The 23531-nt window shown below is 44.6% G+C and overlaps 1 protein-coding gene across 1 annotated transcript in view; it reads right to left on the reverse strand.

The window, feature by feature from the left end:
• The window catches only part of MTOR (mechanistic target of rapamycin kinase), a 121889-nt gene that overhangs the window by 88311 nt on the left and 10047 nt on the right, over window positions 1-23531 (reverse strand). Inside the window, exons 7-19 of the mRNA XM_034671192.1 lie at window positions 19382-19657; window positions 19183-19291; window positions 16074-16260; window positions 14981-15109; window positions 14017-14261; window positions 12747-12962; window positions 12185-12390; window positions 9308-9430; window positions 8607-8696; window positions 8391-8483; window positions 7541-7675; window positions 7178-7307; window positions 5562-5812 (exon numbers count right to left, since the gene is read on the reverse strand). Coding sequence (XP_034527083.1) covers window positions 5562-5812; window positions 7178-7307; window positions 7541-7675; window positions 8391-8483; window positions 8607-8696; window positions 9308-9430; window positions 12185-12390; window positions 12747-12962; window positions 14017-14261; window positions 14981-15109; window positions 16074-16260; window positions 19183-19291; window positions 19382-19657 — 2190 coding nt within the window. The remainder of the gene's footprint in view (window positions 1-5561; window positions 5813-7177; window positions 7308-7540; window positions 7676-8390; window positions 8484-8606; window positions 8697-9307; window positions 9431-12184; window positions 12391-12746; window positions 12963-14016; window positions 14262-14980; window positions 15110-16073; window positions 16261-19182; window positions 19292-19381; window positions 19658-23531) is intronic.

A 23531-nucleotide genomic window follows, 5' to 3' on the forward strand; every position in this document is an offset into this window, starting at 1 on the left:
CCTAGAGCCTCCAGAAAGGACCATGTCTCAACAGCACCCTGATCTTGGTTCAGTATGACCTCTGTCAGACTGATGACCTACGGAGCTGTAAGATGATAAAGCTGGGCTGTTTGCAGCCATGATGTTGCTGGGGATCTGTGACAGCAGCAATAGGAAACACTACGGGAAGAAACAGGGTAATACGGATGGAGAGAGAAGCTAGACTTCGCTGAATGTATTTCACAGCTTTGGCTCTGAAACTGTGTTAATGTCTCACATAATTAGAATAAAAGTTAAGTTAGAAAAATCTCAAAGAAATTTCTAAAAACTGAAAATAAACAGAAACTAATTGAACTGTCAGTCAAGTTGGTTGCACAAACGCTCAAAGATGAATTTCAAGCAACTTTAAACACAGTATTTTGGTGTGTATCCCCAAAAGGACACAGCCTAACAACAACAAAATCACAAAAAACCTTGAACTGCATTCAGTAACCTTACTGTTATTACTAATACTGGTCATTTACCATTTACATGTATATAAAATACATGCAGGAATGTGTTCTGCAAGATAAAGCAAGTAATTATAGAAATGTCAGAACCAAGTAACGAGTTTTTCAGTGTGAGAAACAAGTATAAAATCAAAGTAAAAACTCTTAAATCTTAAATTTGCATTGGAAAATCTGTATTACTTCATGACTTATATTTCCTCTCTCTAAAAATCACTTATTTCTAGTTCTGTTCACTGAAATGGCCGAGAAACAACGATACGCCAATAGCAATGAGCACCCCAGCACACCAACTGCAATCTCTAACTACCATCTTCACTTGAAGAAACCACAGCTCCTTGGAAGCGGCCATGCCCAGGCTTGAGTGAAATGTACCTGATAAGATCAGAATAGTTTTGTTTTGTTTTTTTCCTCCAGAAAGCAAAAAAATACAATCAAAGACTAAGACCACTGCCAATGTAAAAGGAACACAACAGCCAGACTAACTAAGTAGATCATGATAAAGAACAGTGCCTTCAAATGAACAGAAATACTATATAAAGCTCCATGAGCTGATAATCATACTCCAAAAACAGCAGGGGTTGTGGGGTGGTGCCTGAGTCACCTTTGAGAAGTTGCAAGGGACTTGATTCATGACTCTGGAAAGCTGATAAATAAAAGTAAAGGATCATGCATTTATTCTGCCCTCCCTGTATGAACTATACTTCAAATTAACCGAATAACTGACAACATAACGTTCTTTACAGACAATTGCTAACTAATAAATCCAAGAATAATATAATTAGAAAATCACAGCTTTCCAGTTGCTAATTCAATAATCATTCTAGAACACAATCTTCAATGAACACTAAAATGATTAGGAGAAAGGCTGACATGGAACACAGGATCACAGTAACTAAGCCCACTGATTAACCATTACACCACTGGAAATGGGACGATTTAGAAAAGATTTGCTTAGTAACTGTTCAAACAGGAAGTATTCAGTACTGCCTATGAAGTATTTCTGGCCAAAAGAAGGAACCTGAATTTAATCGACTCTAAATCTGATCAATTTACAAGAAGTTAAGATATCTCGAAGATACAACCAGCCAAATTCAGAATGGGAAATTCTATAGGACAAATGACCTGCTTTCTTCCACAAATAAATGGCATGAAAAAAAAAAAAGTGGGAGAAAAAGGAGAACAGATAGAAAGAGAATTGGCTGTATCAACCAAATGCCATGTGCATAACTTATCCAGATTCTGATTTAAATAAAACCAAATATAACAAGACATTTTAAAGACAAACAAGGACATCTGAAAAAGGCTTGGTATTAAAAATTATTAAGGAATTATTCTTACTTTTGTAGGTGTTGTAATTTTGGTTATATGGGGGAAAAAGTATTTATTGGTAAAATAGTACAATATCTGGGATTTGCTTTAAAATACCCCAGAAAAAATGTTTGTGCATGTGGGTGTGGAAAGAAATGGTGGGGGGGGGGTGTAAGAAGATGAAACCAAATTGATAAAATGCTAATAATTACTGATGAGTATGGGAATTTAATAGAAGTTGTCTATTTTTTTAAAAAAAGATGCACTTATTTATTTTAGAGAGAGAGTGAACACATGCATAAGCGGGGGGAGGGGCAGAGGGAGAGAACCTTCAAGTAGACTGTCCGCTGAGCACAGAGGCCAACATAAGACTCAATCCCATGACCCGTGAGATTATGACCTGAGTTGAATCCTCAACCGATTGAGCCACCCAGGAACCCCAGTTGTCTACTTCTGTTTATGACTAAAATATCCCATTACAAAACATTTATTAAGATTAAAGGTAGCAACAAGTAGAGGGCAAAGACAAGAAAATGAAAGCTCAACCAAGCTCAAAAAAGACAGAAAAGAAAGAAAATAAACAGATAAAGCAGGTCAAAAATAAAGCACTAAGTCAGATGGTGGAAATAAATCCAAATGTATCAACAGTCACAATAACTATAACTGGACTGAATGCACTGATTAACAAAGATTTTCAAAAGAGATTAAAGGGATAATCCAGCTATATTATTACCATGAGAGACCCACCTAAAGCAAAAAGTCACAAGATAATTAAAAGTAAAAGGATAATAAAAGACATACACCCTCCAAAAAAGAGTTGTTGTCGCTATACTAAACTTAGGCAAAATAAATTTTAAGGTATTTTAAAGATAAAAAGAGTCCTTGCAAAATGATTAAAGATTCGAGACTATGGACTCTGGGAAACAAACTGAGGGCTTCAGAGGGGAGGGGGGTGGTGGAATGGGATAGGCTAGTGATGATTATTAAGGAGGGCACATATTGCATGGTGCACTGGGTGTTATATGCAAGTAATGAATCACAGAACTTTACATCAAAAATTAGGGATGTACTGTATGGTGAATAAAATAATATAATAAAAAATTATTATTAAAAAAAGAGATTAGATTAAAAAATGATAAAAGATTCGATTTACCAGGAAGATACAATGATTTTAAATTTGAATGTACCTAATAATATATCCCCTCAAATATATAAAACAGAACTGACTAAACTATGAGAAATTAATAAATCCACCACCGTAAAAGGAGATTATCTCACTTCTCTCAGTGATAGATCAAGCAAACAAAAAACTAAGAATACAAAAAATTTGAATGCAGTAAGTAATAAGTCCAAATCTAATGACATACATGGAACTTGGCACATAACATCAGCAAATACCCACTATTCCCAAGTACAGAGGAAACATCAAAACGGATCAAGCATTCGACTGTTAAGGCAGTTTCAGCAAACATCAAAGAATCGTCAACCCAATGCAATTACGGTAGAAACAGATATCCAAAAAAGAAATTTGAAACCCTGTAAATCTGCAAATTAAAATATCCACTTCTAAATAACTCAATGGTGAAAAAAGAAATCATAGGAAACTTTAAAAACACTTATCTCTGAGCAATAACACTAAATTATTATTCAGTTATGAAGAAGGAATGAACTACTGATCCATGATGAACCCCAAAAGTATTATGCTAAGTGAAAGAAGCTAGACACACAAAACAACCCACATATGGTTCCAATTCTATGAAATGTCCTGAAAAGGCAAATCTATAAAGTAAATAAAATGAGTAATTTCTTAGGGACACCTGAATGGCTCAGTTGGTTAAACATCTGCCTTTGGCTCAGGTCATGATCCCGGGGTCATGAAATCGAGCCCTGTGTCAGGCTCCCGGCTCGGTGGGGAGCCTGCTTCTCCCTCTCCCTCTGCCCCTGCTCATGCTCTCTCTCAAATAAATAAAATCTTCAAAAAAAAAAGAATAATTTCTTAGAAAAATGTGACCAAAACTGTTTTAAGAAGAAACAGAAAAGCTAAACTCATCTTTGAACCTGTAGTTAAAAAATAATAATAATTACAGGCCAATTCCACCCAGGAATGTAGATGTAAGAAAATGATATTAAATATTAGATATAAAGTCAATGTATCAAAAAATACATCATAACCAAAATGGTTTTAAAACAAAAATTCAAAAATATTTCAACATTAGAACATGTATCAATGTAATTCAACATATTAACACTGAAAGAGAAAAAATATATGATCATCACACGAGACAATCAAAGACATCTGATAAATCCAATACCCATTCATGATAAAAATTCTAGCAAATAAAGACCACAAGGAAACACTTATAACCCTTAAAAAGCTACCTGCCAAAAACCTACAGCAAACATTATACTTAGTGGGTAAATCTTAACAGCAGTCCCACTGAAATCAGGAGCAAGATTAAAGATTTCCAGTTTCAGAGTCTCATCAACATTGTAGTAAAGGTCGTAGAAATGCAAATGAGGAAAAGTACTAACTGGCTTACAGATTAAAACAAAAAACTAGAACTATCTTTCTCTTTTTGCAGACTATATGATTATCTACGGTGCAAAGCTAGGAAAATTTAGTTAAATTATTAGAATTAGTAAGAATTCGATGAGGTTGAGTACATAAACTGCACTTCCATACTCCAGGCACAAAGTTAGAAAATACACTTTCTAAAAAGATATTATTTCCTCTAAACATACATCAAATTGAATACATAATCACAGAGGAAAAAACTGACTAAAAAATTAATTAAAGGGGCACCTGGGGGGTTCAGTCGGTTGAACATCCAACTCTTGATTTTGGCTCAGGTCATGACTGCAGAGTCCTGAGATCAAGCCCCGTGTCAGGGCTCCATGCTCAATAGGGGTCTGCTTGAGATTCTCTCCCTCTCCCTCTCTCTCTCTGCCCCTTCCCCTGTTTATTCACACGCATGCTCTCTCTCTCTCTCTCAAATACATAAACAAATCTTAAGAAACAAAAAAAAGCTCCCTTGAGCTTTATTTAGCAGGTTTGCTGCCAGTAGCGGTAAATAATCACAGAACCACTCTGCAACTTGTGTAGTTTAGAGAAAGAAAAGAGCAAAAGGGAGAAACAGGGAGGGAAAGGGGGAAATTTCTACTTTACAGAAGTGTCAGCTGTTAAAAGGAGAAGAAATGGTAGAACTAGAAAGTCCTTACTTTGCAAGCAGTGTGACAATGGATTCGGGCAAGGATCACCCACAGTTGTTCAGTCATTGGGTCCAAGATAGTCAAAGAACAGGACAGTCATAGTCTCAAAGCATCACCCCCAGATTATTTAATGACTCAGAAAAAAGGCCCCTTACGATGGAGAGCTCTGACAGAGGCCAATTTAACCACGTGCTCAAACTCAGGATCAACACTAATGGGAGAAGCTGACATTACGAGGTCTGTTAAGAGGTATGCGATGTCACCTCTGTAATATTCTCACTAAAAATGATGGACTTGATGGACTTCAATCTAATCACAAGGAAGCAGCAAGTTCACACAGTGGGACATTCTTCCCGAGAACCGCACTGAACTCTAGGTACATCCCCCCTCAAGCCACCCATCGTTTAGCCATTCTGAGGGGATAACTCAGGAAACTGAACCTGTACCCTCAGGGGTTAGGAGTTAGGGGGAGGGGAGGTACTAGGCCCAACAGCCAACAGGGGGCATCAGCAGGAAGTGGGGCTCAGGAGCAGGGGTGGGGTTGTAGCTACTTACTTCCCGGATGGCCCCATCGCAGACCCGAATGACATTGAGGAATGTGGGCATGACCTGAGGCAGGAACTGCACACACTTGAGGCCCAGGGACTTGAAGATGAAGGTGATGGCCTGGACAACCATGGTGTGATGGTGCGAGAGGGACTGGTCTCGGAAGATCCGCATCAGCGCCACCATGGACACGGCAGGGTAGAACTCATCCAGGGGCAGGTTGCCCATGTTGACCAGCATCTCGCTGGTGCTGTAGTCGGCTAGGACAAAAAGATGGCGAAATCACGAGCTCTACATGACAAGACTCTGACTTGGAGCAGAAGCTGCCTAACAACAAACAGCCTGACCATCAGTCGGCATTCACAGGGAATACAGGATATGTTAGGAACCCAAGAACAGGCTCTCACCATGAAGAAATTCAAGAGCTTTAGGCTGTTCTATTACCCCGACCACAAAAGCCTAAAATGGTACATGATAGGTTTTCTTTAAATTGCTATGTTAAACTTCACTTCTTATCATTATAGTTGACAACTTTGTAGTTGAAACCATCAATAAAAATAATTACTCCCCCAAATGAAAGTAAAGGGAATCAAATTAGGCTAACATCTGTTCAGCAGCTGCTCAATTCCCCTAGGGACTTCAGAAGAGGAAGCGGCAAATGTTAGCTGACCTGAACAGCAAGGATCTCAAAGACTGGGTGAGGGCAGGTGAACAGTGCACTGAAGAGGCCAAGAACTAGACCGGTCAGGAGACTGGACTGGCGCCACTGAGCAAGGATGAACCTGCAGGGACCAGGCTCAGACTCTGTTCCTGACCAGCCTGGTCTGAAGGGTAACGTCAGAGCTACGCTTCTCTACTATACAGAAGAACTGGAAGCAATAGGATTCCATCTGTAGAGTTTAGAAATCAATTACTTTGAGGAGAAGACTCCATAGCTCAGGGGTTAGAGCACTGGTCTTGTAGAAACAAATTATTCTGGGAAAGCAACATCTTGCTGGAACGGCTGGGAGAGCCACTGTTGAACTTTCACTCTTTCGGAAATAAAGCCCACCTTGATGAACAATGAGTTAAGCCTAGAAAAATCTGCCGTAGCCCCATACCCTCCCCAATCTCTCAGGCTACTTGTCGAAATGCAGAGGGGCTCCAAGGCCAGACCAGCTGATGAAAAAAAGAGCCCTGGATTCTGATTGCTACCAGTTTCTCTATGTCCCTGAGCCTGGCCTCAGGTTTCCCTAGCAATTAAAACCAGGAGGATAAATTCTACCCCCTTCCTTCTTGGGTGCCATGAGAATAGAAAACATCAAAGAAGCACTAACAAAGAATGAGAGATGAACAGAGGTGATGGGGTGATAAAACACATCTCTCTCATCAGCACCAAAGGTGGGTACAGACTTGGCCTGTTGACCCTTGACAAAGAATGTGGACAGATGTAAGGACTATGGACATACTGGGAAGCAGCATCCCTATTGTGATTCAAGAGGAAACTTCACATTCCATTCAAAAGTCATGAAGTGAGCCAATATGCTATAATTTGTTATCCAGCCCAAGGCTCTTTCTAACCACTGCCAGCAAGGGCTTTGTGAGGCAGGAACTTGGCGAGTCTTTCACGGTTCCCCTCAACTTACAGGAATCCTGACTTGACTTGGATTCAGACAGGCTGACAGCAGAAGCGTCGCGGGACTGGTCAATCATGCCAATGTTTACTTTGTGCTTGTAGGGATCCAGGGCCCCCAAAAGCCCCAACACACGGATAGCCTGGGTGGGAAAGGGGAGGGGGCAAAAGAAAACATTCATCACAAGATCTGATGACAATAGGTTTCATGACTATTACTCTCATGTTCCATGACACTCAGTTCATACCTGGATGATCAGCTAGAAGAACAAAGCAGACATCTAATCAACACTCCGTCAGAGCGTATTAATGCCACAATCTCTTTCCATATTTTCAGCAAAGTCTTTAAAGAACACAAGTTTGCCATGTTTCCTACCTCTCTCCGTGTACCCTGGTTCTGCTCAGTCTTCAGAAAATTCAGCAGGACCTCAAGCAGAGTGGGGTACTTCCTGTAGGGCTCCACTACATAGCCAGTGCTGGCCACCAACTGTCCCAGGGTCCACAGAGCCACCTGGACAAGCAAGAGATCATGTGGTTTGTTGAGCCAGTCAGAGAGAAGAGAAAGCATGGTTTGTACTCTCCGTTTAATGGCTGCAATGACGTGTGAGAAGCTTTTCCAAGAAAAGAAGTTTCCAAGAGAGGCACTAACCATGAACAGAAATCCTTGAGAGTCTGGGCGTAAAAACAAGGCCACAAACCAATACAACAATCACAGGATAAAAAGATAAAAGAAGAGCCCTGCTATTCTCAAAGGAAATACACAGTCCTTCCACATCCTCAGTGATTAAAGGGAGAAATCCAACTTAAAAGGAAATTAAGAATGTTCTTAATTTTAGTCTAGTCACCTAATGACTTTGGTAACCAAACGAAATGAAGCCAGGGCTGGGAGAGGGTGTGCTGAGCTCTACTTGCCACCATAGCCACAGGCCCAGGCTTCTTCTTTCCCTCTAGGGGCTGGGGCTCTGACAGATGGTCTGGATTTTCTTTTACCCAGAGGAAAGGCCACTGGCCAGCCCTGATGATTACTGAAAGTGGCTCTAGGTCAGGATGACAGCTAATTCTGGCTCCAGATCTTCCTTCATTTTACTCAACAGATACTTCCGAGTACTTACTATGTGCTGAGCTCTGGGTTAGGTACTGGCTAGGGACAATAAGTGACGAAGACAGGCAAGGGTCCTGGCCTCCCAGGGGCCTGTTCTGCTCAGTCCAGAAGGAGCAGTACTCACCTGCCTTTTGGCCAACAGCGAGGAGTCCTGGAGCATGTCCATGATGATGATAAAGAGTTCATCCACCCACTTCCTCATTTCTAGGCCACTAACCTGCAAAATGAAAAAGAAGGTGAGAGGTAAGATTAGAAATTATAGCATTACAAAGTATTTTGCTTTCCTCAGAGGCTAAGCAGTATTCTTTCCATCCTCTAGAAAAAGCAGTTGTCCCCTTACCTGAGCCAATTCTCCTATTGTAGCCAAGACATTATTGATCACACCTGGGTTTGGATCAGGGTCCGGATCTTTCAGTTTCAAAATTAAAGCCTATGAAAAGAAGGTGCGATAAAAATGAATGCAGAACAGAAACTACTAGAAATCTTTCTTCTACATAAGTAAAATTCACCAGAGAGACCATTTCAATCCTAGATAAATTACTTCTAGGCTTTATGAAGCTAGGATTTCTCCAGAATGTGGATTCTAAAACTTTTCTCCATACTGAGCGCAGTTAGATATATGAGAAAGCTGAGAAATGCCATGATTTAAAAATGTTTCCCATGTCTTCTCAAATGGTATCTGATCATTTATCAGATTCGTGTAAGTTTTGAAAGATTTCACAAGCCTCTAACATGCTCATTAAAGCTAATTTTTTTCTTCATTTTGAGGGAACTATTTTATGCCACTGTCTACCTACTTCTCCTTTCTAAGCACATTTGATGATGTGCTTGAAGCATTGTATCTCATCTCTAATAAGGAGAGCCCTTTCCTGCAATCGGTGAGATTTTCACTATTCTTTCTTGGAGAATGCTTGATGTGGCCCTTGACCCGGGGCCTGGGGCCGAAGAAATTATCGATTGAAACACTCCCATTGTCTCAAAGGAGCTAGCATAAGATGACCCGGGAAGAAAGTGCCAGTGTCTCTAACTGCTGGGAGTTACCTTCAGAATGGGCTCCATGTAGGGGCGGATGAGCCGGGGTGCATTGGAGACCAGGTGTCCCAGCATGCGGGCACTCTGCTCTTTGATTCTTCCAATGCCGCTGTGCTCCAGCTCCGTCAAAATCTGTAGGGAAGAAAGGCCCGTATGGTAGAGGAAGTTCTAGAGAGGAACGGTGTGTCGAAGGGGAAATGTGGCAGGGAACTAGAGGAAGGAACTGAAACTGCACTGCGGATCAAGTAGCTGCTGGATCCTCCACAAAGGCCAACAGTCGGGGACATAGCAGGGGTGGAAGTAAGACTCGGAAACCAGCCCCAGCCCCCACGGTCCACCAGCCGTCCCTGAGCACAGCCTTAACAGTACGGCACAGGCCCAGGGGGGCCAGGAACACCAATAGGGACATCGAGAGCAGGGGTCTGCAGAAATGAGGAAGGAGGGAAGGGCTCTCTTCGAGAAGAATCTTTGTCCAGACAGCAAATCACTAAGGGGGCCTATAAATAATGACAAAGAATCAGAGAACATTCAGAACAGCTATGCTGCTGAAAGAAATATTAATACTCAGTAGTGGTTTCAGGGACCTCTAGATAAACCCAAACACTGAGGGACTATATCAACAGAATCCCCTTGGACCCTGATAAACAGAAATAACATGTTTGTTCTGATATCCTTAGAACACCAGCAAATCAGCATGTTCTACTCATAGTGACACAGATATAAACAACTTAATATAGACAGACTTCTGGCAAGCTGAAGTTGCCAGAAGGAAATCTCTGAACCGTGAGAAAAGCACATGTTAACTCAGCTACCCAGAGGAGGAGTCTACAATTTAATAATACATTTAGTCTTAGGTTATTGATTTAATAATCCTGACTTTCTGGATTCCCCCGTGGATTCCACCGTGGATTCCACCATGGGCAGCCTGTTTTCCCCCATCACAGCAGACAGCAGTGAGAGGGGGCAGAGAGGGTTGCTGAGAACCGACCCACACGAGCCAGGAGATGGCTAGCAGGGAGGAAACATGCCCGCGAGAAGAGCGCCAATCTGGAGCTCCAAGGGCCAAATCAAAGATCCTCAAATTCACTTCCAGAGCCAGCGAGCAACACTGTGCCCTCGCAACAATACCCAACGCCCACTCCGATGATCGAGAGGCCTGAGGAAAAGGCCAAAGTACATTTAGGTAATGTCCCTTAACCAAGGTATGACAACGTGCAATTCAACTTGTGAAGGTCTGTATCCACACTTGAAAACAAGAAAAATTAAAAATTTTGGAGATTCCAGGGCTAAGCTCAGTACATGGTAAATTCATTCAATGGTGCTTCACATTCTCCAATATCAGAAAAACGAGACGGTCTGCGAGCTCGGCAGCTTACTGCAACCTTCTAGAGGACACAGGCCATGCCTGGCTTGTTCACTAATGTTTCCAGCACCCAGCAGGACCTGGAACGTGGAAGATGTCCAAAACATCTATTGACTGAATGAACACTGATATTCTCATTAGGAGGTATTTCTCTACCAAGCTTCTTCAAGCAGGATTTGGGCTGGCAGGCTCAACAATGATTTGTTTTCCTTCCCAAAACCTTAGGTATTCTAAAAAAGAACTTAAAAGGATAGGCACTCCTAACACAGGCCAGCAGCTGAAGAAATAAACCACGAGGCTACAAACAGAAGTGCCAAGGTAATATAATCCTCTAATTTGTTGACCGATGATGTAACTTACGGTCACTTTAGTTACGATTGTGAATACACATTTCTCTACGATGAAAGTTACGTATGTTAATGATTTTTCTGTGTTTACGTTCTTTATGTGGGTGGGTCAGGAAGCAGAGCGGGAAGGAGAGACAGGGTGGAGTCAGGGGACAGGAAAGGACTGGGTGAGGCACACCTAGACCCAGAAGAGGTGGGTGGAAAGAACTCGAGGCAGGAAGGACTGGACCGTGCTGCACTCAGGAGGCCAGACAACTTATGTGGGAAGGTGGAGACAAAAACCGGGGAGCCAGGTTTCAGCAGGAATCGAAAATCCTGGGGCGCCTGGCAGGCTCAGTCTGTAGAACACGCAACTCTTGATCTCGGGGTTGTGACTTTGAGCCCCACATTTGGCGTAGAGTCTACTTAAAAAAGTCCTAGTAGGGGCGCCTGGGTGGCACAGCGGTTAAGCGTCTGCCTTCAGCTCAGGGCGTGATCCCGGCGTTATCGGATCGAGCCCCACGTGGAGCTCCTCCACTGTGAGCCTGCTTCTTCCTCTCCCACTCCCCCTGCTTGTGTTCCCTCTCTTGCTGGCTGTCTCTATCTCTGTCAAATAAATAAATAAAATCTTTAAAAAAAAAAAAAAAGTCCTAGTAGATCGAGCAGCAAGGCCAATCTGAAGCTACCTTAGGCTCTAGTCCAATGGCTTAGCTTGGCATCTGACATTATTTAAGAATGAACGCCAGGGACCATAGACCAGGGGCAATGACTATGAGAAGCAATGGTGGAACCATTCTCATCCTTGGCCTCTGTGCCTGACCTGGCATCAGCAAGAGCAAGAGAGCAGAAGAACAGAGAGGTGCTGGGAAAACTGACACCATCTGCAGCAGACTGAATAGAGAGGGCCAAGAAGTGCAATCTCTGGTAACTTGCCAGGAACAAGAGAAGAGCTGCAGAAGAGGTTAGCCTGGGATAAGAGGCCCCCTGGAGTTACACTGCCAAGAGGCTTACGAGGTGATCAGCACTGGAACTGCGATTGTGAAGCTGGGAAAACATGGACTCTTAGAGCCAAAGGTGGCTTTTACCAGGTATCTCGATCTCTCTCCCCATCCCTGGTCCTCATCTCTCTTTCTCCAAACTGCTCTCACAATGACAGTCCCTTTCCCATTGCCTCTAGGTCTGACTGTCACACATTACCTGGATAAGCATCTTGCGCAGGAAAGGCATGACGAAGGCTGGGTTCATGCTACTGAGCCGGCCCACGGTGCAGATGGCCAGCTCCCGGATCTCAAACACCTGGTCGTTCAGGGCCACAAACAGGGCCTGCAAATTCTCTGCCTGGGCCAGGTGTGCATCAAAGCGCTCATCCAGGGATGCCAAGACACAGTAGCGGATGTCAGGGTCTGCAAGAGCAATTATGCCTTTGAACACCTCTTCAATGCCATCAGTCCTGTGGTCTTTTCCCAGTTTCTGTCCCCACTGCCTCCGGCCTAGTGAGAGGATGCCAGCATGTACCTTTCTCTCATCTCACCTCTCAAGTCTTTTCCCTACTCATAGGAGCAAAGACAATAGAATTAAAGACAGATTTTTACACCAGCAGGCTGGAGTAGCCAAGCCCAGTGCTTTGGCATAGATATCAGCTGGACATCAGCTGGCTGAGGCCGAAAGTCTCTAGAGAGGCCATGCAATGTAACTGGCTAGTTCCAACTGCCCCAGGTGCATAAACTCCCCTAGACTGTTCCTGTCTCATAAACCGTACCAGGATCTGTTATCCCAACCACGAGCAGTTTGCTGAGCACGTCTGCCACGACTTGCACTGCAGTCTGGCTAACCACGTGAGCGTGGCCGCTAATGAGGTGGACAGAGGGCGTGAGCAGGCGGGAGCAGGTGCGGGCAGCTTCCATGCGGATCTCCTTGTGCTCGCTGTTTAGGAAATGATCCGCACAGTGGCGGACGAACTGGGTCAGAGAGTGGCCTGGATACAAAGGCAGAGAGAAAACAAAATAAACACCGCTGCTCTGGACAGCAGATCTACAACTAGCTAGCTGCATTTTTCATTTCATGGCTACGAATTCAATTTTCAACAAGATATTGACCTAGAATGCTTCTCTTAAAAAAGTAACAAATGGGTTTCTGATCAGCAGAGAGGCAGAAGGGAGGCAGAGGAGTGGGGAGACAGAAAAAAGGCATTCCAGCCACCCCCCCAGTCTAATCCTTATTTTATTCCCTTCAAAGAATGAATTATTTCCTTTTATTCTGATCCAAACCTTTATATTCCCAGAGAGTAAAACAATTCTTGATCAAATTTACTTGTCTATTTTAGTTTCCAGATTTGAATACCAAAAGAGAGTCTGATGTAGGCTGGGTTTAAATATAGCTACTTTCTATTCATTAGAAATACATTATCCTGAGTGTTGATCAGTGAGAGTGGAGGAGCTACAAGAGGGAAGCCGCAGACGGCTATAAGCACTCAGACGGCACGTTTAGGCTTTTTGTACTTGCTTGTTTCCCTGCAGTCTTGATCGTTGCCACCTACATGATTTTAAATTTCAAAAGTATCCATTTTTCTCTCCTGAAATAGATCTCCCTAGGACACTGATGTGGGTTTATCTGCAGCTTAGAACTCCACACTGAACTACACAGTACAGCGCGCTTGAAAATCACACTGCCATAGGAATGGAAATACCTAAAAGCCTCTGGCTTAAACATTTTAAAGCATTAAATACCATCTCAGCTTCACAGACCAGGGGGGCTGGGGGGGGTCCATCTCTGACTTTCTTATCTCTGAAGCATTAATTCCCTGGATCAATGCATAATTTCCCTGAACACCATCTGCCCCCAAACTCAGGATGGGAAAAGAAACAGAGGAGGAATTAATAATACATGCAAAGGGCCCGGGAGGCTGAGCTGCTACCGGATCAGCTACCCGGTCTCTAGGATCCCCGGCAAGATCCAGGACTTCTAGGTGCCTTTTCTCGGGGTTCCCAGCAACGCTCACTGTCTTGGCAAGACTGGCTGCAATTTCTTACCTTCAAACTCAAAGCTGCCAAGGGTTCGCAGGGCAAGAGTAATGCTGCCGACATCGCTGGCCTCAGGCAGGGCTGTGAGGCCAGGGGAAGCTAGCTGATGGGCCAGGCCCTTGGGCATGCCTGGATGCCGGAGGGGTTTGTGCATCAGGACCAGGGACAGCATCTTCAGGAGCCCATCCTGGATGTCCTTCTTCAGCTGCGGAATCTGACGGCTCAGGTCATACAGCACAGCAGTGAGGGCAGGGCTGAGGGGAAGGAAACCAGGCACCTATGGCACTGGACAAGATATTTGTCTGTTCTTGTGAAGAAACAGCCCTTCTTGTCCAGCAAGGGGATTGGGCCCATCACTGCTTGGTCTTTAAAGTAGAAAGGATACTATAAAATAGAAGAAATGTCTAGAACTCTCTTGGCCTGGTCAGAGATTACAAAACAATCTACGGATTTCTGGTCTTTGCCAGAACTTGCTTAATGTAATTTAGCCACTGCTGAAGACTGAGTCTCAATAAACACTCTGGGAAGCAAATGGACAGCATCATCCTTATTTTACAGATAAAAAGAACGAAAGTGAGAAAAGCCAGGCAATTCCCCGATGATAACACGAACAATAGCTGCAAACACCAGCCGAGCACTTCTTATGTGCAAGGCCCAGAGCCCAGATTTCCTGTTTCATCAACTCTTTCACTTAACCCCCTTGACAACTTTGGACAATAGGAACTGCTACTGTGCCTGCTTTTCAGGTGAGAAAACTGAGGCTCAGAGAAGTTAAGTAACTTGGTCAGGAGCACACAGCTAACTAGAGATGGAACCAGGATTAGAAACCAGCCTGTGTGTTTAGCGTGAGCTCTCCTGCCTATCCAATTTAACGAGCAAACACCCATGCCCCACTCTTTCAGTGCTGTCCCAATGCTGTGGGTCAAGGCTCTTAATACCCAAGATGGGAGAAGCTCAGGTTTCTGACACCCACCTCAGTCCCACTGCCAGCATGGGCTCCAGCAGCTCCTTGATATCCTGTTGGATGCCTGGCCCCATTGCCCGGGCCAGCATGCTGATGCAGGTGAACACTGTGGCATCCACCTGCATGGCCTTCTGTCTCCTGCAGAGTACCGAAAGAGTGCCTACTTCAGACATAATGACATCGTGCGATGCCCCACCTCAAAATAGCCTTGGAGCAAGGAGGGCAGGTGATCCAGGCGGGGCCATGATTTGCTGGTGCGCAGGTTATCTATTGCACAATTCTAGGGGGCCCACCATACCCGAGACACTGTAGATTTGAATTTACAACAATCCAGCAGATGGCAGTCATGTGTCTTGAGGAAGGGGCCCCTTTCCCGATTTTGCACACAAGACACCATATGGGTTAGCATGGTGCTGGCCAAGGTACCTATTTAGGAAGCAAACTGAACAATGTGTACATCAGGGACCAGGGTGTAGGGCACATCCATCACATGGAAAGAAATTCTTCTCCCCCATGATGAGAAGGCTGGGCTTTAGAATGTGGAGGCTTATCCCTTCATTTGCTAATAACACAGAGAAAGATCAAAACACAGCTTTAGTCAACACTACCCTCCTAGCCTTAGAGGAGACACCCTGGCCTCTCCAGCTTGCGGGGTGCTGAAGGTTTTTCTCGTATTTTATTCACTGGAATGTTTCAAAGGGTGGGAATAATGAATCCAACTCCAGCGATAAGGAAAAAGTGACCATTAGGTCCCTTCAGTTCCAGTCCAGAAGCTCTCTTTCAGTCTTACATCAAAAGAGCTTTGAAAGCCAGAGAGAAAAGAGCAAAACTAGGAGATTCCCAGTTAATAATAATATTGAAAACAGCACTGGCATCTAACGCATTCACAGGGTATTCAACCTCCCCAAATGTTTGTACATATATCACTTCATTTGAAAAAGCCTGGCACTCAACTGGGGAAGGGCTGTGCTCTGTATGATTTGCTACTCCCTGGAGCTTAATGATGCAGAGATCAGGCTCAAGCTCCATGGAAACTGGGATGGAGCATCCTTCCTTCCCAACTAAATGGGGCGGAAGGTGAAATCATAATAGAGATGCTTACTTATGGGCAAAGTCCTTAGGGGGTAGGGCTGCACGGATGATGTCCAGCACACGAGGTAAATAGACCTTAAACTCAGATCTCACAGCCACAGAAAGCAGCCCCAGGGCTTGGAAGGCTGCTGTACGTTCCTTCTCCTTCTTGACACAGCTTAAGACATGGTTCATGGTATCTTGGAGGTACTGGGTATCTGATCACAAGAAACACAAAGCATATGGCTCAGGGTCAGGGTTGGTATATATATCAAAGGTCAGAGTTCCTATAAAGCACTTAAATTTAAGAATAAGTTAAGAGAGGGGCGCCTGGGAAGCTCAGTTGGTTAAGCGTCTGCCTTCAGCTCAGGTCATGATCTCAGGGTCCTGGGATAGAGCCCTGCATTGGGCTCCCTGCTCAGTGGGAAGTTTGCTTGTCCTTCTCCCTCTGTCCCTCCCCTTGCTTGTGTTCTCCAATAAATAAATAAAATCTTTAAAAAAAAAAAAAAGAATAAATTAAGAGAGCCTGTTGAAAAAAAGGAAAGAAGAATTTAGAGGATGTATCAACCCAAGTCTTATGCTTGATAATCACTCGGCAGATACATCTTTTGGAAATATTAGAAATGTAAGACTTTTTCCCCTTTAAAAAAAAATCTTAAAGGGTCTCCAAAACAATAACATTGCATAATTGTCCCCATTTGTGCTATATTTTGAGGGAAAGACTACATGGTCTTGTTTAAGAAATATATGTTAAATCTTGCTTAAAAACAAAGAGATGATCATCTAAACTATTTCATGTCACATTGAAATTTAAAGTAATATTGAATACTGTTTGCAATAAACAGGACATTCTATTCAGCTTAGGCCTGGAAATCACTTTGATATCACCCAGAGATTTCTGTTATAGTTATATTTAATAGAATAAGATTTAGTCTGTAATTTGGGAAGCCACGAGTGTTTTTTCATTAAGTTTCCATCAGCCAACGTGCACGGGTAGGCGATTCTTGGGCAATTTAAGCGAAAGTGTTATTACTCCTCTGAAGGTTGGAATTTCCTGATTTTTGCCTCTCTTCTATTCCCACCCTTCCATCTTGCTGGCCTCAAGTCCGTGCACCCGCAGAACATACATAATAGCAGGGGAGGCAAGACCACACATCCGTTACAAAGTGAGGGGTGCTGAAGGCTCCCAGAAGCTCATTTAGGAGGCGGTAGAGTCCCAAACAGCATAGATGCCGCCCTGCATTTACTCTAACAAGAAAGGTCTTCTCTCATGGCTCTCTTTGACCAAAGCACTCTGGGGCTTGAAAACAGAAGAGCAAGGTGCTGTAACCTTAGAATCAGAGCACATCCATGAGGAAAACGGGACTTCTGCACAGGGACAGCATTTCAGCAGGAAAGGAGCTTCAATCAAGGGGGTGACATCCTTTGCCTGATGTAGCACCCTAAGAGACTAGGACTTGTCAGAGGTTCCAGCCCAATCTTGGCGTGTTTTTGATATGGCCAAAGCTTACATCATTGTGAAGTTCAAGCAATGACTTCAAAACCACAAGCTTTAAAAAAGTGGCACTTTCCCCATGAGGTTGCTGTATGGGGGCTGCCCAGGCTGAATTTCAATGACACATTTTAGTATATTATTTAATACAACAACAAAAGCCCACATCAAAAGAATACACCCAGGGGCCCTCTGAGCCTTGGTATCCTGCTCCTAGGCGGTCCTTTGAACTTACTGAGGTAACTGCTTCCACAACGTGCCAGACTTTGATCAAATTCGGCCTAGTTATTACTCTCTTCTGAACCACGGACTTTCAAACCACGGTTATTTAAAGCTCTACTGACCAGCATGTCTGGTCATTAAAAAGGAGAATAGATGCTGGGTACCAGGTAGGAAGAATGGGAAACTGAAAAAATAAGAGTGATTTTCATGATATCATTTCCCTCCGGTTCATTGATTTTATGTGGCTAATTGTCTCGTCCTTACTCAACACATTCTCATCTCCCACATAGCACATTTAATGCCAACCATGTATTTTTCCCATCTTGTCTGGACTGGGTGGTGCGAAAGGAGTCTATGTGCTAGGGAATGGCATCTGTGGAGGGTCGGGCTGACCTTCCACTTCCACTCCTGGCTCACATTTGCTCCTGAATGCTTATTAAGCACAGGCAACGTGCACTGCGGTGAGGTGCAAAGAGATGTTCGAGACGGGGTCTCTCCACTCAGCAAGCAGGGAGGTAAGAGAAGGATATTAAGTATGAACAGGCAACTGGAGTATTATCATTTCTAACCTTGACCTTACTTCTAAAATGGATGTGAAGGAGGGAGAGGGGGAAGTAAAAGCCGAATAATGGTTTCCATCTACTGGGGCTTACTGTGGCGCTCGGACGAGGTGTTTAGCCATTAATGCAGTTCACCTTGCAAGGCAAGGACTGTTATCCTCCGTTGTCAAGTCAGGAAGTAGAGGCCCAGGGAGGTCAAATAACCTGTCTGAAACCTCCCAGTTAAGGACAGAAGCCGATTCGTCCCAGGTCTGATGCCAAGCCTTCCCACAGCTGGGGGATCTGAAGGAAGGGGGAAGGGAGTACTCCCAGCCAGAGTCACCCAGGCAGGCCATGGTGAGAAGCCGGCACCTGAGCTGGGGCAGCTCCAGGAGTCAGGGATTCTCACTGCCCAGTGAAACCAGGACAGAAATATGGGAGCCCACCGTCTATCATCCCTGAAACCTGCCTCTGAAACCTCCAGGCCCTCCTCCCTGTGAGTGGTGAGGCAGGTGGGTGACCGGGGGCTGAAACTGGACGGTCACCGCATCCTCCCTGCCCCACAGAGAGGCTGCTGTGGAGAATCTAAACCCGAATTGCCCTTCCTTTGGTCTCTTCTAAGCCTGTCATGAACTTGTCGTCTTCCAAACACTCGAAGTTGCTTGGCTCCAGAACTGCCTGTCGGTCGACACACTCTGATTTTTCCTGTGACATCTGTAGCAACCCCTAACGAGGCCCAGCTGAAACCAGACAGGAGGCAAAGACGCCAGAGGCGAGCCCCACAGCTGGCGTTGCTTCAAACAAGACGCAGACATGGCCCGCTGGGAATCACTTCTGTTGGGATTTCCCTTCAACAGGGAATGACACGTGTCCGTGGACATCCTCACCTGTGAAGGCAGAAGGTCGAAACGCGGCCAGGCGGGGCAACAGATTAAGGATTGTCATCTGGATCAGTGAGTTCTTGCTGTTCCTGCATTTCAGCACCCACTGGCACACCTGAGGGAGGAGGGAGCAGGGGTGGTGAGGGAGAGGGAGCGGGAGAGGGAGCGTGGAGCTTGCTGGGGTGGGGGGGCTCTCGCCACTTACCTGATCAAATTTCTCCTCCATCAGGTCTCTGCAACACCGACTCTCCACCAGGGTGGACTTCGCTGGGCTGGGGGAAGCCCCGAACCCCATGAGGCCTTGGTGAGAGCTGTACCCCAGCAGTCCCACCAAGGCATTGGACTGCGGGGGCTGGACGGCCTGGAAACTGGTGAAGGGGGTGATGTGGCGAGGTTTCGTCCCGAAGCCCATGAGGTCCTTGCAGTACTTGTCGTGCACGAGCTGCTGCTGTGTGATTTCTTCCATTTCTTCTCTCAGGCGCTGTATGGTTGGGGGGAGGCAGGAATCAGCTTTACTCACAAGTACCCCGCCCTGAAGGGGAACTATTTTCAAAGTGGGGGGTGCCTGGTTTTGTTCTAATTCAGGCAGAAGAGCACCACCTACCGAACAATGAAGCAGCAGCAGGGGGCTGGCGGCCAAGGACCCCTCCCTTGGTTTGGGAAAGCTGAGATGCAAATGGCCGTGACTCCAGACCTACGATTGTGGCCAGGAAGCCCTTGGCAAGGGTGACGGCCAGCCCCATGCCAGGGTCCTAGCAAGGACAGACTCCTTTCCTTCTCGCCAGAAACCCAGGCAGAAACAACCTGGGCAAGTAATTTTCTTGGGATCCGAGGAATTCCATGGCAGGTGGTGACTAACCTGACTGGCTGAGAATTCACATCTATGTCCCATTCAAAGGGCTGCTTAATTACAGTCCAAACTGAGAAGGACATAAAACAATTCATTTCTCAACTTCCATACTATTCTCGACACAGACATTCTCACTTTCCAGAAATGTTCTGCACTATTCTTACCAAGGTCACCAAGGACTCTGACGCTGCTACATGAGATGATCCATCCTCAGCCCTCATCTTATCTGACTCACCTGCAATGTTTGATCCAACTTCCTCCTCTTTGAAAACTTTCTTTCTTGGCTTCCTGGATCCTGAGCTTTCCTGGCTCCTTGGATCTCCTCCCCTCCCTGCACTGGCTGCCCCTTGGTCTCTCCCCTGGTTGCTCCTCATCTCCTGACCTTATGTACCAGGCCCCACCTCTTCTCCAACGACACTAGTGCTCTGCTGGGGAACTAATCACCCCAGTCTCGGGACTTGAAGTCATGGCTATGTGCTGATGACTCCCAAATCTGTGTCTCCACCCAGATCCCCCCAGAAAAACTCAGTTCTCTGCTTAGATACCCAACAGGTGCCTCAAACTTAACATACTCAGAAGCAAACTCCTGAACCTCTACCCCAAACCTGCCCCTTCCACCTCAGTCCTCCTGTCTCAGCAAATGCCACCCTATCCTCCCACTCAGGCCAAAAACCTTGATTCCTCTCTTTCCCATCAACCCCTAAGTCCCAAATTCAAGATCCAGCCACTCCTTGTGCCTGCACAGTTCCCACTAGGGTGCAAGCTGCAAAAGTCCTCTGTTAAGGTTGCCGCAGTTCCTTCCTAACCGGACTTCTGGCACTGGCCTGTGCCCAGCCGATAATCCACTCAACATGGCGGCCACAGCAATCCTTCTGACACGAGTCAAATGTCACCTCCACTACTCCAAATTCACTAACAGCTTCCCGCTTCACACACATTGTCTGTACGGTGGCCCCTGAGACCCCACACAATGTGCCCCTTTCCTTACCCCAAGTATTCCTCTGACCCCATCTCCCACCACCTCTCTGCTGTCACACAGCTCAGTCCCAATGGCAATCTCGTTCCCCTCCAAATGCATCACGCTCCCGCCTTGAGGCCTTTGTGCCTGGAGAACCGGCTGTCTGGAATGCTCTGCCCGGGTATTTATTTGTATGGCTTTTTCTTACCTCCTTCACAACTGTGCTCAAATGTTACATTCTAAAATGCAATCCTTGATCCAGGCTGGCACCTCCTGGTCCCTTTCCCTGCCCTACTTTTGTCCAGAACATTCATCACCATATGATATACTACAGCTGAACCTTGAACGACAGGAGTGTGAACTGCACTAGTCTACTTATACATGCATTTTCTTCCCATAAATTTAGGACAGTAAACGAATTTTCTCTTTCTTATGATTTTCTTAACGATATTTTCTTTCCTCTAGCTTACTTTATTGTAAAAATACAATATATTATACACATAACATACAAAATGCGTGTTAATTGACTGTTTATGTTACTGGTATGGTTTCTGGTTAATAGTAGGCTATTAATAGTTAAGTTTGGCGGAGTCAAAAGTTATATGTGGATTTAAACTGCATGGTGAGGGGGTTGACGCCCAAACCCCCGCGCTGCTCAAGGGTCAACTGTACGTATTTACTCGTGTATTGTCTCTCCCTGCTAGAATATAATGTTTTATTCACTGCTGTATTACTCTAGCTCCTAGGACTTGGTGTAGCTCGCCCACAGCAGGTGCTCAATTAATATCTGTTGAATGAATTCACAAGTTACAAAATTATAATACCTTACATTTGGATAGTTCTTTAGAATTTACAAAATTTACAAAGTTCTATTTCACTTTAAACTATTTAGGTGATACTGGTCTGTTTCCCGGGATAAAACAAAGATGCCACAGCTGTATAGGCTCCAGTGGAAAGCCCATGTTACACTGGGGTGGGGAAATCTGTGCGGGCTACCATTCACGGAATGCCCACTCCATCAGGTGTTGTGCTAGGCACTTCACGTACACAGTTGACCCTTCAATAAGTGGAGGTTAGGGGCACAGACATCCTCTGTGGTCAAAAATCTATGTGTAGGGGCACCTGGGTGGCTCAGTCAGTTAAGCATCTGCCTTCAGCTCAGGTCATGATCTCAGGGTCCTGGGATCGAGCCCCATGTCAGGCTCCCTGCTCAGTGGGGAGTCTGCTTCTCCCACTCCCTCTGCCCCTCCCCTGCCCCTGTACGTGCGCACGTGCGCTCTCACTCAAATAAATAAAATCTTTAAAAATAAATTAATAAATAAATTAAAAAGTAATAATAAAGAAAATCCATGTGTAACTTCTGCCTCCCCCAAAACTTAACTACTAACAGCCTACTGTTGACCAGCAATCTTACTGATAATAAACAACTGATTAGCACATATTATGTATGTGTATTATATGCTATATTCTTATAATAAAGAAAGCTAGAGAAAAAAATGTTATTAAGAGGACCACAAGGAAAAGAAAATATAGTTATAGGACCATACTGGATTTATCAATATCGTAAGTGTATGACATCTATTGACAAGATGAATCGTCTGTCAGTACCTGCATGAATACTGTCTTATTTGGAGCAAAACAATGTAGATGTTAATATGCATTTCTAACACCCGACAGCAAAAGTGAAAAGACAATGTGAAAAAGAAATTCGTATTTATTTACAGGTATAACGATTCAGGTACCGATAACGAAGAAGCAGCAATAAGATTGTTTTATGGCAGCTTAGTGTAATCAAGACGACTGCCTCACGGCAGCCTATACTCTAATGAATGAGGCATTATCAAATTTTTACAGCGTACAGTATTATAGTCATATCTATAATACAGTATTGGAAAATACAGTATTTTACAGTTTTGTAAAAACCCACTTACCTGCGATGATAAGCTGATATGCAGTTTCTCCAATTACGAGAGAGGCATACTGTATGGCCATGAAATTCTTTGAAATCGAAGTTACAGAACAGTAAAAAAGCCAACACATTAACTTTACAGTAAACATGGCTCACCTTCCGCCCACACATGGGCAGTGTCCACTTCCACATGAGCTTTGCACGTGAGGTTCCACATGATCGGGTCTTAGGCAATGATGATGACACAAGAACATCTCATACAGTCTTGCTGTACAGTCAATAGATTTTCCCACAAAGACTCACAAACACACGCTAGGTAAGTTTATTAGCTGTATGGCACGATGATCCTTTCCTAGTCGCTAGCGGGAAGAGGCTCATTGGAATGGCCTGCATCCTCGCGGGTCTCACAGCGAGCAGACGGAGGCAGAGGAGGGGCCAGCTTGCTGCTGCAGGGGTGGCAACGGTGGGAGAGGTGGGAGGGGAGGCAGGAGACGCGGCACACTCCGTGCAACTTTATAGAAATACATCATGATTTCTGTTTGACTTTTTTGCTTTTTCATTTCTCTAGAAATGTCTTTCTGCAGTACCAATCCCTCTTCCACAGTCTGCTTCGTTTCAGTGCCTGCATCATAGAAGAA

Source organism: Ailuropoda melanoleuca, chromosome 11 (genome assembly GCF_002007445.2).
Source record: "Ailuropoda melanoleuca isolate Jingjing chromosome 11, ASM200744v2, whole genome shotgun sequence".
Lineage (NCBI taxonomy): Eukaryota > Metazoa > Chordata > Mammalia > Carnivora > Ursidae > Ailuropoda > Ailuropoda melanoleuca.